Source organism: Magnolia sinica, chromosome 6 (assembly GCF_029962835.1).
Source record: "Magnolia sinica isolate HGM2019 chromosome 6, MsV1, whole genome shotgun sequence".
Taxonomy (NCBI): Eukaryota; Viridiplantae; Streptophyta; class Magnoliopsida; order Magnoliales; family Magnoliaceae; genus Magnolia; species Magnolia sinica.
In genome coordinates this window covers 96,952,983-96,970,300 of record NC_080578.1, presented here as the reverse complement: position 1 = coordinate 96,970,300, position 17,318 = coordinate 96,952,983, and the positions used below count along the sequence as shown (strand labels likewise).

Genomic DNA, 17,318 nt, shown 5'->3' with positions numbered 1-17,318 from the left:
ATAGATGTATGTATGTTGGTAAGGAAGTCTCCTATTCAGGTAGCAATGCATGATTTAATAAGAGATCTGGCCATTGGAATTACAAGGAAGAGGCCTCTGTTTGTGGTCAAAACTGGGATGGGGATAAGCGGATCAATTGGTGCAGAAGAATTTACTGAAGAGGTTGAAAGAATCTCATTAATGAGAAATCAAGTTGAAATGCTTTCAGGTGAACCCAACTGCCCAAAACTCTCCACATTGTTGTTGCAAGAAAACCCTCTCTTAGGAAACATTTCTCATGAGTTCTTCAATCGCATGAACAGCCTCAGAGTTCTTGACCTCTCTAAGACTAGTATTGAGTATCTGCCAGAATCAGTTTCCAACTTGGAGAACCTGTGTATGCTCTTACTAAATGGTTGTAAGAGGTTAAGGGAGGTACCGTCCTTAGCAAAGCTGAAGCGTGTAAGGTTTTTGAACCTAAATGACACTGGCATCAAAGAAGTGCCAGATGGGATGGAATGTTTGGTTAGCCTCAAAGAGCTTTATGTTTCATCTGTTGAAGGGACAAATAGGATAAATGATGGTGGTTGCAATTCCTTAATGCTTCCTGATAGTATTGTCAAGTTGAATGTGGACAAATGCGTGCTGTCAAGCTTACACTGCCTAACTCGCTTGCAACACTTACAGTCATGTGACATCTGGTGGTGTAGCATGAAGTGGTTGTTGCCTATAGGAGACAACAGCACCATAATTCCATCTTTTCCCTCAATACGGTCTCTGTTTCTATTGGATCTTCCAAATTTTATGGGTCTCTGTGAGGGAGTCTTGCTGCCTCCCTCATTTGCATGCCTTAAACTCCTGAGTGTCTCGGGATGTCAAGTATTGAAGAATGTCATGTCACTAGAATTGTTTCAGCACCTCCAATGCCTCGAACAAATCAGTATTACAGGATGCAGGGAGATGGAGGAGGTGATAAAAGGAGAAGAAAGTGATAACAACAACAATAACAATAACATCATCCTACTTCCTAACTTGAGGGAGTTGCGTTTGATAAATTTAGGGAAATTGAAAAGCATTTGTAAGCGGGTAATCATTTGCCCTTCCCTGAATCAGATTTGTATACGAGGTTGTCATCGGCTGAGGAAGATCTCTATTTCCTCTGGCAGCTCAACATCTACTGTGGAAGGAGAGATCTATGGAAGCAAAGAGTGGTGGGATGCATTGGAGTGGGATGATCCCAACACCAAAGCACTCTTACTTTTTCTTAATGAAGAAACAGTACGTGGAATGAAAAGAAAAGCAGATCAAGTAGAAGAGGTTGCATCCACGTCACAGCAGCAATAATCCAGTTATGCTTTTTTTTTTTAGTTATCTATTTCTTCTTTTTTATTCAAATGTAATGTTAGTGAGAATGTCTCATCTTCATCTGTCTCTTTGTAAATGATGTCAAATGGGAAACTCACAACACACGTGCGAATGTAGCACACGTTTATGAAAGTCTAACACACGGATCTTCTATAACACCTGTTTTATGGAGAGCTTGAAACCGGATTATATTGTAAGCAGCTGTGGGGCCCACTCGTGACTTATATGTCTTATCCACACCGTCCATCCGTTTTTCCAAATCATGTTAGTGCTTGAGTCCAAAATGGAAACATATCCAATGCTCAAGTGGACCACACCACAGGAAACACCGGGATAATGGCATCCACTAAGTACGGAGTCAGTGTCCGCGTGGAACAACTAAGTTCGATTGGACCCACCATGGTGCATGTGTAAAATCCATTCCATCTATCCATCAGTTTTACTTTCCAATGTTAGGCCATGAGGCCAAAAATCAGTGCCAGTCATAGGTTTTTGTAAGGCGTTACCGTGCTCTCTATCTTTCATCAACCCTCTTCATCCAGAACCTGTGCACTTCCTAGACACAAATTGCTTTTGATTGATTCTCCTGCAACCTTATCTAGCCACAATGAAAAGACACGGCATGTGTTGTACATGTGGTGCCCACACAGACATGGTTTTGTTTTTTTTTTTTTTTTACTTCATTTTGAATATTTAATTTGATACACCTGCAAGGTATGCAGCAGCCAATATGATGAAAAAAAGAGAGTACTCAAAACTCAGTTAGGCACACCACGCTAAATTCGAAGGATGATATTTTTGTGACAAAACAAATGGAGGTCCCCCACCCCTCCCCTTTTTCCATCTTGATTTTCAAGAAAGATGATCTTGGTGATGGGCCCAATGTTTAAATGACTTGGATTTTATTTTTTTTATTTTTTATTTAACAAAAGGCTAGGTCATACCCCTATCATTGAAAATATGAACATGGGTTGTACAATTCACATATTCAGACGGGCACCACAAAAAGGCCCGGCAACATCTATCGTATCAAAAAAGAAGCAACAGGGAAAACAAACAGAAGACAAAAACCGGGCGACCGCAAGGGGCCAACCCAAGAGCAGGGAATCGCATGGCCCTGGGCTGCCTCGGGCGTGCGGGACCACGGAAAGAGGCCTCGCACAGGGGAGGAGGCTGCCCAAGAATTAAAACTGGGCCTGAAGACGGGACAAGATCAACTGGGGCGCTGCGCGGGGAGAAGTCCCAGGCAGACACATGTGTGGCTCAATTCACGATCAGGCTTAACTTTTTGCTCCAACCTAAAAAATACTCTTGCAAAAATATACAAATGGCTACAGAAAAAGGTGATTTTTTTTGTTAATTGCTTCTAAATAAGTAATTAAAGTAATTAGGGAGGGGTTAGGTGCAGCCTTGACCGTGGGGCCCACCTTGGGGTGTGTATTGTATATCCATGCCATCCATCCATTTTGCAGCTCATTTTATGGCATGAGCCCCAAAATGAAGCAGATTCAATCTCAGGTGGACCACACCACACAAACAGTGGTAAATGACTATTAAAAACTTTTGTGAACTATAAAAGTTTTGGATCAAGCTGATATTTTTTCGCATAATCAAGGTCTGTGTGACCTTATCAACAGGTTGGATGGTAAACAACGATTGTGGTGGGCCGTAGCAAGTTTTTACTGATGGGCATTCAATCACAATTGTTTTCTATGGTGTGATCCACCTGGGATTTGAATTTGCTCCATTTTGCAGATTATGAATTAAAGTAAACTCATAAAACGGATGGACTGCATGGATATATGATACGTACATCAAGGTGGGCCCCATAGTCAGGGGCGCACCATGTTGGGTGAGGCCCGGCCACACCAAACCCGCTCCCAAGTAATTAATGCCCACTCCTCACAAAAAGCTGCTCTTAATAAATAATTAAGTGATTTAGGGAACACAAAACATGTAATTAAGCCTCTGACCTATTACGCGGATTGCGTCCTACCCCCGCTCGTCTCCAGCTGGGAACGGGCAGGAGCTTCGAGTGGTCACTGTGATGTATCTGTTTTATCCACACCGTCCATATATTTTCCTATAGCATTCTATTAGAATCAAAATTTAGACAGATCCAAGGTTCAAGTGAACCACACCACAGGAAGCAGCAGTGATAATGATTCTCACAGTTGAAACTTTTCTAGGCCCACCGTGATGTTTATTTGCCATTCAACCTATTCATAAAGTTACATAACCGCAGATGAAGAGAAAACACAAATATCAGCTCGAGCTAAAACTTCTGTGGGCCCCAAGAAGCTTTCAATTCAACGGTAACAATGTAAACCCCATTGTGTAGCCCATCTCTGTCTTGAAACTGCCTCAGTTTTGGGCTTATATTCTAAAATGATACGGAAAACTGGATGGGCAGTGTGGATAAAACCCATACATCACGGTGGCTACTCAAAGCTCCTGCCCGTTCCCAGCCGTGGTCAACTGACCAACCTACTTCTAAGTCCGACTCATAACCATAAGGACAATATGAATCAGGGTCAATAGCTTAGGTAACGGGGTCGTGATCTTTTAGCCCTTGGTCCCTTTTTTATTGGTTTGGGTTTAGGTTCCTCTCCACTCCCTTTAGAAAACTTATCGGGTAAGGGTACCCGGCTGGGTACCTAGCCATCGGTTTAAGACACAGGCAAGTCCTAAGTCAACTCAGACTCAATCTGATTCAGTACCACAAGCCATCCAGCTTACTGCTGAGGCTGATAGGCTGATTCAACCCTAACTCAGGCCATGACTCGACCAAGCGAGTGGGTCCCAGTCGCCTGAGTCTTTTAACCATGCACCCTTGTGCCCAAGCCTATGAGAGCCAAAGCCATTGTCACCTCTCGATCATAATTTATCATGTGTGGCCCAATTCATGAAAAGATGGTCTCAAATCAATTTCGGGTTGGATCACCTACTCAAGTGTCCCCACCCTGAGGTAGATCCATATTCTTGTCCCCCCTAGCTAAATGGGGCTCACCAAGATGTCCGTGAGAAATCCACTCTCTTCATCAGTTTCTCAAGCTCACAATTCCACAGAATCCCAAAAAATGAGGTATATTAAAGACTCAGATGGGCCAATTACAAGAAAAATTAGGGATTGAATACCCAGCATTGAAACCTGTGTGTGGCCAAAAGAGTTTAAGATTATGCTAATATTTGACTTTTCAGTTCTTCCCGGTGTTAAAATAACCTTTTGAATGGCTTAGATGATATATAACCATTATGATTATGATGGGCTCCTAGAAGGATTCAACGGTGGGCATTTCCATTCTCACTTTTTCCTGTCATGTGGCCACCTGATTTTTCGATGTCTGTCTTATCTTTTTTTTTTTGAATGTTTTGAGATAGGCCTTACCCCATCTTGACCCATCTTGGTACCGAGTCCAGCATGCCTGGCCAGATCCGAGTCCGGGTCTGGCCGCCTGGACTAATCTGGACCGAGTCAGGTCGGGAAACAGGTATCCAAGGGTTGAAATCACAACTCAAAACCTACATTCAACTTGCTAGAATTGCAACTTCTCCATCAACTACACCACATCTCATATCTGAAATGTTATATCTGAGTTTTTTTTTAAAAATATATATGTACGAGTCGAGTTTTGGATAGAGTCGAGTTAGTACCGAGTTGGATTTCAGGTCGAGTCGAGTCGAGTCAAGTTATTGGGTGACTCGAACTCTACTCACTTTGAGTTCGAATTAGATGAAGTCAACTCGATTCGGATCGACTCACTCACTGGGTTTGATTTGAGTCGGATCCAAACGAGTCGAACAAGACGAGTTTGCTGAGTCAAGTCATCCCGAGCCCTGCTCTATATGCAATGTACCAACATAGGTCCATTGCGACTGACCACTGAAGTCAACAAAGTCACCCCTAGAATCCAAAGTAGACTTGCTCTGCACCAAGCAAGAAATTTCAGGGCACCAACATAAAAAATCATCATCAGCGCACTTGCTTTGCACCCAGCAAGAAATTTCAAGGCACCACCGTTCCAAACATAAAAATCATCATCAACACACGTTAGATTGCATCATCATAGAGAATTTTGGTATGCTGTAACCTGTTTTCTTCTATTTGTTTATTTTTTCTTTTTTAATACCTGTTTGACTTCACCAATATTGTAAAATTTTATAAGATTTTGCACAATAAAAAAATATCATGATAGTTGTGCAACAAACGCACACTGACTTTTGAGTTTTATCTAATTTCCTGTGAACAGAAACCAAATTGCTTCTTAAACCGGTGAAACAGAGACTACGGGGTACGTCTTCCTTCCTTTCTTTTTCTTCTTCTTCTTCTTTATTTTCGATCTTCCTAATTAAAGTTTTGATGGGAAACAAATAAGTGCAGGACACGATGATGGCCAAAAATCAAATAGATCCAACCATTAGGTGGGCCACACTATAGAGAATAATGAAAAATCACCTAAAAAAACCCCAAATTCTCAGTGGTCTGGCCCCACCTGATGATTGAATTGAAATAATTTTTAGGGTATTCTATCATCATGGTGGATTTTAAGACATTTGATGCTGCAATGATGTCCAGTCGATTGGATGATATTTTACACTTGGAAAAGCGCCTGCTTTTTACACAAAGGAATCACAAAACGGCCTATTTTTTTTTGGGGACGACTCTTAGTCTGGTCTGGACCAAGGGTATATATAAGGAATGGAATCTGTACATCAAATCCCTTGTCGGTATTTGTGGAAGCCCTGTGGGACCTACCATGATGTATGTATTTTATCCACACCGTTTATTCATTGCACTGTAAGAGCATATTTTAGGGCTGGAGCCCATAAATATCCAATGCTCAAGTGGACTAAACAATAGAAGGTAAGAATTGGGATCCTCTTCTTGCCAAAAACCAAGAACTTCTGTTTTTTGCAATCTGCTTAGGCCATATCATCACACCCTGCATATATTGCAGCAGGAATTTTCTATTTGTTTCAAGCAAAGGATCCCAATTCAGAATGCAATGGAGATAATGACTACCACTGCTAAAACTGTCCTAGGGTCCACTAGATGTTTATTTGCCATCCAACCTCTCCATAAAGTCATGTAAACTCGCATAAAGTGAAAACACAAAAAATCATCTTGATCCAAAGATTCTATGGCCCATAAGAAGTTTTCAATGGTAGTTGTTTAATCTCTATTATTTTCTATGGTGTGGCCTATTGAGATTAATTTGGATGTCTCTTTTTAGGGCTCACACCCTAAAATGAGATGGAAAATGGATGAATAGCTTGAATAAAACACATACATCATGGTGGGGCCCACAGAGCTTCCATCAGCCCACAGAAACTCATTACTTCATGAATGTTTATCAGGATCGGTCATTCCCAAATGGCTCACATGTTTTCATCGTCCAAATGGACGCCTGTTGACATTACAACAAATCTTAGGAACAACATACTATCCATTAAAAAACTACACTTCTTCAAGTTGAGGTACAATTTGTTAACTTGCATGACCTGTAGCGTATGCCTGAAATCTTTTATGTGCTCCGTCTCATCCTTCCTATATATCAAGATGTCATAAAAAATACTACCACACATTGGCTAATGAATGGTTTCAACACTTGATTCATCGAATGCATAAAAGTGCTTGGTGCGTTCGATAGACCAAAGGACATGATCAGTCACTTATACAACTCGTCATTGGTTTTGAATGTTGTTTTTCATCACGGGTCGAATACGAATCTGATGGTACCCGCTCCTCAGATTTAGCTTAGAGAACACCTTGGCACCTTCTATCATATCGAGCATGTCTTCCAAAAACGGTATTGAGAACTGATATTTAATGGTAATCTTGTTAATTGCATGGCTATCGACAAACATGTGCCAGCTCTCATCTTTTTTTTTTGTCTTAACAACGCTAGCATGACACATGGGCTCATGCTCTTTCTCAAAGGACCATTATGGATCAATTCCTCCACTTACCCCTAAAGTATCTCATACTTTTTTAGACTCATCCGATAGTGAGGGTGGTTGGGTAGGCTAGCCCCAGGGATGATGTTTATGTGATATTGGATATCCTGTATGGGGAACAATCCATCGGGTAACTCTTGAGGCTAGATTTCCTTGAATTCGTTCAGTAGTTGCCTTAAACTTGGGAAAATGTTTAAAAGCTTCAATTCCTCGCCTTTACCACTACGACGTATACCTCACCGGTTTCATTGGATTCCTCCATGAAATCCTAAATGGTCAGGAGGGAACTCCCCTCTACTTTAGAAGCTTCAGGATGGTTCTTTAGTACCATAGGAGCAAGGACCATCTTTTGACTGTCCTTGATGAAGATATAAACATTGTTTTGTCTCCGGTGGGTAGTGTCACGATCCGATTGTCATGGTCGACCGAGTAACATATGATATGCTTTCATGTCGACCACGTCACAAAGTACTTGATCTTTATAGTTTTTACCAATTGAAAATGAGACAATGCATTATTCGATTACCTTGGTCTCTTCACCTTTCTTATCTAGTCAATCGAGTAATGAAAAGTATGTTTTGTCGTAGGTAGCCCAACTTGTCTACCATTACTTTCGAGACGATATTCTCGCTACTACCAATGTCTATGATTACATCATGGACCTTACCGTTGATGGTACACTGTGTATAGAATATATTGTGCCGCTGTGGATGTAACTCCTTTCGTGGTGTCTATAGTAATTGCTTAACGACCAAGGATTCACCATGATATTCGATCGTCCATTCTTCGTCACTAGCTCCTTCCTCAGTGGCTTATTCATCTTCATCAAAGCAAGGGTCTTCTTCTGCTACATCACCTTCAGTGCCCCCTTTGTTAATGGGCTGCGAGATTTTGAGGGCATGTGTTTGATAATTGGCCCGGTTGGCCACAAAGGTAACAACTGTTCGGCCTTGACCGACCGTAAGAATTTGGAATCTTACTCGAGCCCGCTGTTGTGGGTGTTACGCGTTGAGGCCTAGATGGGATACTCATCATGTCACAATTTGCGGTTGCAGGAGGTTAAGAACGTCCTCATACTAGTTCTTTTCCTTGTGCCAGTATTAAATCCTACGTGGGACTCGTCATAGGGGGCAGAGTTGAAGGGTAAGGCCGAGTAGGGACCCTTACAAGCTGTGTTTATGCCATCCTTGCCACCTAAACTGCTTCATCCATGGTCTTGACCGAGTGCATCTGAACTCAGTCCTGAATCGTCAATCGTAATCCACCTATGAATCGTGCTACCTTCTGCGATTCTGTTTTTGATAGGTTATTCCACGTTGTCAACCTCTGGAATTCTTCGATGTAATCTATGACGGTTCAATTCCTCTGTTGGTAATTTTGGTATTACTAGAACAATACCTTCTCATAATCACCAGGGAGGAATAGTGATCGAAGAAGGCGTCTCATCCGTAACCAGGATTGGATGGGCGCCTTGTTCTCTCGAGCACGTGAAAGTTGTAATTGCTCCCACCATGCCGAAGCACCGGATTTTAATTTGAATGCTACTAATTTCACCCTTTTATGCTCTGGCATGTTCATATAATCAAAAAATCGTTATACTTCGACTAGCCAGTCGAGAAAATCTTCTATACGTAATAAGCCATTAAAATTAGGAAGTTTGACCTTGCCTCGATAGTCTCTTTCAACACAATCTAGATGATCCCCTCCATAGACTGTTCGTCGGGCAAAGCTGTCATCAAGGTCCTTGTCGCTAGAGCTCGAATCATATGGGATAACCCTACAATTCACCACTAGTAGTGTTATACCAAATCTGGGTTGTGACGTACAACAATCACTGGCGGCTAAGCATAGCCTTGGGCTCGCGGCATAATTAGCGTATCTGCAAGACGGTCGAGGGTTTCTTAGAACCCTTGTGTGGTCAACTGACTCTTCCGGTGGAAAGCTTCTATTCTTTCTAAAAGATAAAGAATCTTTAGATCACCATCCACAGGATTTTGGTTCATACATTCGGTATTTACCATCAGTCCGAGGGTAATCATTGCTCTGATACCAATGACGTAGGGATGGACGTGATGAGGTCGATAACCATCTTCCTCAAGGAGATAACTACTACAAATCCACGGAGTTTCTCTGGACTCCTCACAAAGATACCTTGAATCCCCGAGGGAAAATAAGAAAGTAGAAATAAATTCTAAGAATTTAAAAATTGATTGATAGATGATAAAAATGAATTTACAACCCTTTAAATAGTGATACTAAACCTTGGAAGGAGTTTTAGAATCAAACTCCCTAAAATTCGTGGCTATTTATAGACGATCATGATTCCTACTAGACTTCATGGTTTTCTAACCATGTTATTCACTTAATTTTTCTAAGCACATTTCATGTTGGACACAACTCTTAAAGATCAAAGGATGAAGAGTTATAATCAAACTAAAACTTGTTATAAATAGTAAAAATGGAAATAAAATGGATTTTCAATCGTCAATCTGATGGAATCTCACAAATTCGGTGTGGGCAACCTGACATAGCAGAGTTGGGTGGCTAAAGTAGCGTTTCCTACCCCAAAATCATAAATGGTAATCGAATAACTCATTTCAGTTTGCGAGATACGCCTATTTTAAGGTTCTTTCAGTCTGGATCACTTCTGCCTTCGATTGGGCCTTCTCTGGTCCATCTTGGACATGAAAGTGTTTGCGATCCGCTCTACATCACCTAAAAGACAGATCCAACCATTAGGTGGCCACACCATTGAGAACAATGAAAATCATCATCCAAATCCTAAGTGGTTGCACCCCACCTAATGCTTGCTTTGACATGATTTTTAGTGTGTCCCATCGTTATGGTTGAGGTGGGCACAACTTTTAGATGGGTTGGATACTAAATAGATATCATGTGGACCCCACCATTGGATTTTGGGGTTTTTTTTTAATGATTGCACAAGATCTCTATGGTAAGGCCCACCTAATGATTATATATATATATATATATATATATATATATATATATATATATATATATATATATATATATATATATATATAATATATATATATAGAGGTTTCAAGGGGTGCCACGTTATGTGGACCGTTCAAATTTTGGGACCATGACGCATGTGCAAAGGTGTGCATGGGTGCGCACGTAAGAAGGTGCGCAAGTGAGAAATGCACACACACACATGGAAATGGTACTATGAGGTAGACCTCATGGGAACTTCCTATGAGGTGCAGCTGTGTGGGCCTCACCGTGATGTGTGTCGAACATCTACCCCAACAGTCAGATGCACCATTCCATGGAGGCCCACAGCCTTAAAAATCAAGTCAATACATGACTTGGGCGGGCCATGCCACATGCAACGGTTGAGAGGGTTACCCTCACATTAAAACATTCATAATATATTAGGCTCATCGAGATGTGGTTCACAAATCCAACCCATCCATTGTTTGTGTCCCACTTGGATGAGGGGTCAGACCAAGTTTCAGTCACATCCAAAACTCAAGTGGTCCCCACCAAGTGCTTTTATTATATTTTAGGCATGTCTTCACATGATTTTAGATGGTATGTTCAACTTGAGTTCCTTATATGTCTGATTTTTGGGATATCCCATAATCAAAAGGGCACCCATCAAATGCACGGTGTTAATGGTCGACACACATTATGGTGGGGCCCACACAGCTCACCTCATGGGAAGTTCCCATGAGGTCGACCGCATAGTACCATTTCCTATATATATATAGGGATCACATTTTGGATGGGCGTGCGTTGTTCGTACTGCAGTTGCGAGGTGCCACCATGGTACTGTGTGAGCCTTGCCTTGAAAGGACATGCAGATTGCGTAGTGAGCCTAGCACCACACATCTGTGATGATTCAATGTGGTGTGATTTGATTGGCTATGTGCCACTTTTAGTGGTGGGGGAGCCCAATGAAGCATGTACTTAACGTAATGACTTTCAAACATGCTTTACGTAAGTTCTATTATTATTTTTTTATGGTGGCACATGACCCAATCAAATCTAGCATATCAGGTCATCACAAATGTCTATGCTGGCAAAGTCACCATGTAATCCACATCTCTTGAAATGACATAGATTGCCTTACCCAAGGATATCTTTGTTGACATGACATGTCTTAAAGTGATTGGTGATTTATAAATGGGCTCAAGAATGATAGAAAGGAAAGCATTATTATGTATAAAAGTTGCCATTTGTGTCAACTAAAAACTGAATCACAGACGCCAAAATGTCGTACCCCCTCCCCCCCAAAAGAAAGGGGAAAGTGTGAAGCATGGGTTTTTTAGAGGTACAACTAGGATTCTTTTATAATTTCATTTTATTTGTCTTTACCATTTCATCCATTTATGACCATTTCCTTTAAGGGTCGTTTGGATGCTAGTAAAGTTTTAAGTTATAAACACTTTATACCTAAAAAGAGTTTAAAGTGTTAATTGTTTACATGCTATTTTGTTTGGCTTCTAAATAGTAATCTGCGTACGTGAAAACTAATTATGCATTCGACTTTTAAGTGGTAAATGTAGTGCACATCATGGTGGGCTCCTGTAACACCTCGAAAATCAGCACCCAAGTACATAAACGCCAATCCCGAGTTTCCGAGTGTTAACCAAATAAAATGCATGTGTGATTTTGTTCATATTCACATTCATTTTACACATGAGCAATCAGAATAGCACATTTCAAATTAATGGATCCAAAGCGAGATAAAGATAATAAAAATTAATAAATATGGGGTTGACAGTAAAGATACAATTAAAATATGGTGTCTGCCCAAATGAGGATTATATAAGACACAATATACATACCTAAAATGATTAAAGTGCAAGTTTTCGGTTTGGTCCAATCCTTTAAAACACAATGTCGGTAGTGCAAGCCACTCTAAGCCTATTCGTCTAAAATCTTGATAGTACCTGCATCGATAATATCGCCTGGTTGGTGTTTTAAAACACCATCTAAGAGTGGGAGTGAGCAATCAACTCAGTGGTTCCATTAACGAAAAGCAATTTAAGCATACAGTCCCTAGATACTTTTGTTAATGTGCATGTATGCTATTATGATATGATGTATGCCATCACCATCCAATACTCCCTCAAGCAACACCATCTATACATTTACATATGACCAACATTCCCTTAATGCAATACTATAAATGTTCGGCGTGAGTGTGTGGGGGTGCGTGTGCGTGTATAAAAAAGAAGTCCGTTCATCCAACAAGATTGGGGAAGCTAAAACACCTCTATTTAATCAATGGCCTTATCTAGATCACTTGGCCCATGACAGCTCTGAGCCTACGATCCATGATCCAAATTTATGTATCACCCATTTGTCTCATAAATCAATAATTTCAAAGGTAAAGCATGATACCTAAAGATATGAGGATCAACTCGGTATGGGTCGTCACCTAAACACCGAGTATAATTACTCAGTTCTGAGGTGCGAGCTTGTCACATAACTAAATCACCACATGAAAAAGGGCTTGTCACCCAATTTCATTCATGCCCGAGTCGTTCGAACAATACTCTGACATAGAACTATTGGCTGGGTAATTTGAGGGGGGTTGTTTGAACCAGGACTTATCACTTGCCGTGTTCGCTGGTCACTACGAGGAGGCTCGTCACCACAGTGTAGGCCCACAGCACGGATACAATATCGCATACCACCATGCCCGACTCATGAGACTTGGGAATCGTATCACTAACGGTTAATAGTAGGCCTCTCAAAGGTATGGGGTGCTTCAGATTCAGCCAGACATGATCATACATGATGAACACACATGGTTGGTCGATGGTTAGGCTAATTCGGTTGACTTGGACAAACTTTAGCATAATCGACATTAGGTGCAAGCATCCCATGTAGTCCGACTACTGCTGGTTATCCGTGTTTGGCCCGGATCAATCGGACTAGTCTGGGGCGACCAACCCAATCGGGGCCACCCTCTTAGATTCGCGGTTTGTCGGTGTTGAGACTCAAATATTACATAATTTTCCCCATTTATATCTTGGTTTTATGAACATAAATCATCTTAATATTTTATTTTACTCATGTATGTGTTGCAAGGTGAATTTAAGAGCTTGGATTAAAAAATGGTGCTAAAAAGTAAGAACTTGATGCTCAAAAATCACCAAGGCAAGGGATGGATCTTAGGAGACCAAGATTGAAGAATTCACATGCCAAAGATCTAAGAAAGCCAAGTGAGGAATGAAAAGAATCGAAGATTTGAAGTGAAAAATCCTGAAATCGTCCTGAAAAGTGTATTTTAAAGCTCTGAAGTCTATTTTAAAAAACTGCGCAGCAGGAAGTCTGTTTTAAATGAACTATGCATCGAGAAGTCTATTTTGAGAAAATATGTATATTTGAGGCGTTTTCTAGGGTTTTTTTTTAACTTTGTACAAAAATTGGAGTTCCCTATTTATAAATAGAGCTTCCTAGGGCATTCTTAAACATCATCAGAAGCATTCAAGAGCAATATTCAAGGTTTTTAAAGAGTTTTTAGTTTTATTAAAGCTTTATAAGTTGTTTTTTTTTTAAATTTTAGATCTTTTCTATTTGCATTTTTTTCTTCTTTCTTTCTTGTTGCTTTTTATTTCTGCAATTTAATTATGTTTTTCTAAGTTCCTTCTAGCCCAAGCTAGAAGGGAAGCACATGGGTTTAATAATTTTTTAAGATTATGATGATTGATTGTTTTAATGATGAGAAGAATAGTGTATGCATGTTATCTATTATTTAGGTTTTGATTTTTATCCTCTTGTGAGATCCATATGTTTCCATCATATGAGATCCACATTGATGGATAGGCTTACCCTAGATCAATCAGATTTCCTAGATAGGAGATGTTCTCAACCTGTTATATTTCTTTGATATTCATTATCCTATAGATATTGAATACTTAAAATCACTGGCGCTTGAGAATATATGTCAATGGTGCAAATTCATTATTTTCTAATCTTTTATATCATTTATTAAAATATTTAAACTACTTAATTTTTCGATTAGGCTGACCATAGTGCTCAGATCCTAGATGTGTTATCCAAGTCATCATGATTTTAGAACATTAACCTATGTGTGGAACTTTGAAGCTTGGGTGTTATTTTATTCAGTTGAATTACATCCATTCAAAAATCCCAAAATCAAATCATCAGATTAATTTTTATTACTTAGTTTGTTTTGCATTTGATTTTTTTTCTTCTCATAATTCATCTCCCTGTGGGATCGACCCCGTATTCACGGGATACTACTTACGAACCTCTGCACTTGGAGGCAAGCAATCAGTCGGCCAACCTGACTACCCAGGTAGTATCGGTCAATCAATTGCACTAATAAATTGACTACCGTGACTAATAGGGAGGGATATAAACAGAGAATTCAGACTATCCTACTTTATAGTGCATTTCATTGAATATGCAGGTGGCATTACACTAAGATAGCAATACATGGAAAGTAAGCGACCATACAGGTGCGCACTGGTTAGCACGCATTCATCTATACATTATATTAATCATAAATCGACACTAATTATCATGCATTGTCCCATACATTACCCAAATCAATAATCGACACTAGTTAGCATGCATCCGTCTATGCACTACACATTCATAAATTAACACTAATTATCATGCATTGGCCCATACATTACACAAATCAATAATCGGCACTAACTATCATGCATTCATCTATTCACCACATAAATCATTAATTGTGGCATGAGTTTGATAATTGACAACCTAAAGGTAATGGTCTGTACCTAGAAGTGGTTCGTCAATTTTTAGTGTCACCAAAAGGGTTAGGGTTCGTTGATTAGCATGTCGGTGCCCTCTCTCTTGTTGCCGAGCAGTTTTCTTTCGAGGGCCCACTCCGAAGGAGAAAAATATCTATATGATAGTTCTATGTATAGGCATCAAAAACTAAAATTCAGTTCTCATTAATCATGCATGCATAAGTATTTGTGAAGGCCCAAACATGGGTGCTTGGGAGAGATGTTTAGAAAAATTGTGCAGAAATGACCCTTAGCCATTTTTGGGTGTATCCCACGATCAAGTGGGGCCACCTTTTGGCATGCCATTAGGTTCCTTTGGTAGCCCTACGTGTGGCCTTCAAAATCCAAATAGTGCAGTTAACTGGATTTGTGCATATGAGTTTTGGCATAAGGCCAAACATAGGCATTTCATTTTATTTTTTCTGCACAGGATTTTTTGCACAACTACGCCCGGTCCTATTTGAGATCCACTCCCCAATTATATGAAGTCCACTACTTTTGAAGGAAAAAGGAAATTTGGTAGAGTTATATATGGACTTCAAAACCCACAAGGTAACCCTACTTAATCACGCATATACAATTTTTGGTAAAGACTCAAACTTGTGTGCATGGAAGAAATGTGCTGGAAACACTGTGCAAAATTAGTTTTGGCCCGATTTTGAGTATGTCCCATGATCACAAGGGACCACCTTTCAGTGTGTCTTTAGGTGCCCTTGGTAGTACTATATATGTACTTAAAAAATTATAAGCTGGGACCAACTAGTTGTGGACACATAATATTTGGTATAGGGCCAAACATAGGTATTTTAATTTTCTGCACAACTGTGCCTTGCCCCATTTTGGCATCCACTCCCTGATCATGTGGGGTTTGATTTGGCCCAAGTAAAATATAATTTATTTGTTCATTAGTATATCTAAAGGTTCCAAGTGGTGGCCTACTCATATCTAATGTGCGAGGTCCACTACAGAGGCACAAAGTTGGCACAAAATACAAAAATAATCAGACAGTTTTAACAATGGGGTCTGTCACAACTTAGGGCCCAATTTCCAAACACTTAGGGATCATTCCTGACAAAAAGATGGGACATCCTAGCTCGCTTATATAAGGATTACACATCCCCCATAGTAAGACCCTTAACCACAGATCGTGGGGCCCACCACAAGGTGTCAAAGATATTTACATGTAATGCAGTTAGGTACTTAGAAATATTACAGCAGACAGAAAGTGCAATGATATTTCAACATACACATCAAGTAACACATGAAACATATTGATCAATCTCTATGGTTAGATTATCTGTTGGAAAATCCGATCCATTGGATGCTTTTGGAATACATCATTTAGGAAATATATGAGCCTTGGATCCATTTGGATCACATATAGCAATTCAAGGTTCATCCTTATTGGAGTATCCAGCGGTCCATTGTTTTCTAAATTCTATCATGAAAGAATATGACCATAGGGACCGTACATATGATTATTAACTATCTTAACTAATTAAAAAAAATTTCAATTACATCGGACCATTGGAATCATGGAAATGGCCCACACAAAAATTGTCACAACAAACTCCCTGATACATTTTCGTACAAGGTCAAGATCTCAACCATTCGAACTTTGATCAAGGCATATTATATACCATTGGAAAGCTACTTTGATTTTCTACAATGTCAACGAAATATATCTTTCTATTAGATTTAATAAAGGGACCAAAAATAGGTCACCTTTTAAAAAATTGGAACCCTCTGTGTATTGTTGGATATTAGCCAAGTAAAGTTAATGCCATGGATGATTGGACTGTTAGATGGTAACGAAATTTGGCCCATAGTTGGCTCATATTGTGATTCATATTATTACCAAGTTTCAACTCAGATCTTAGAATGGTGGATTTTATAAGATTTTTACAAGCTTCTTTCCAAATACAAAAATGAGATTACATGTGAAGGGTGTGGCTATAATTTTCATCATGGTGGACCGTAATGACATGTGACACCTTGCTGACCACCATAGCCAGTGATATATGAACCCATGGGGCTCCACGTTAGTGGGCTCTACATGCATCAAGAAAATCTAAAATGAAGGAGGAGGATGAGGTGGAAGGAAGGATGGGGTGTAGACTCACCTCAAATGGATGGATGGTTTGATGATGATGTGTGATCCCCTCCCTCTAGGTTGATAATGGGTCATACCTTGGCCCCAGTATCTCTCACTCTCTCTTAAAATCTCAAAATTTTTCTAAGTATAGCAAA

The 17,318-nt window shown here is 39.9% G+C and overlaps 2 protein-coding genes across 2 annotated transcripts in view; both read left to right on the top strand.

The window, feature by feature from the left end:
* The first annotated feature begins 45 nt into the window (after positions 1-45).
* LOC131249753 (probable disease resistance protein At1g12290) lies at positions 46-1,323 on the top strand. The gene has a single exon (XM_058250517.1). The coding sequence runs from the start codon at positions 46-48 to the stop codon at positions 1,321-1,323; it is 1,278 nt and encodes a 425-aa protein (XP_058106500.1).
* A 4,006-nt stretch (positions 1,324-5,329) lies between these two features.
* LOC131249182 (disease resistance protein SUMM2-like) overlaps positions 5,330-17,318 on the top strand; it is a 169,531-nt gene continuing 157,542 nt past the window's right edge. Inside the window, exon 1 of the mRNA XM_058249800.1 lies at positions 5,330-5,423. The gene's annotated coding sequence lies outside the window, so the exon portion shown is untranslated. The remainder of the gene's footprint in view (positions 5,424-17,318) is intronic.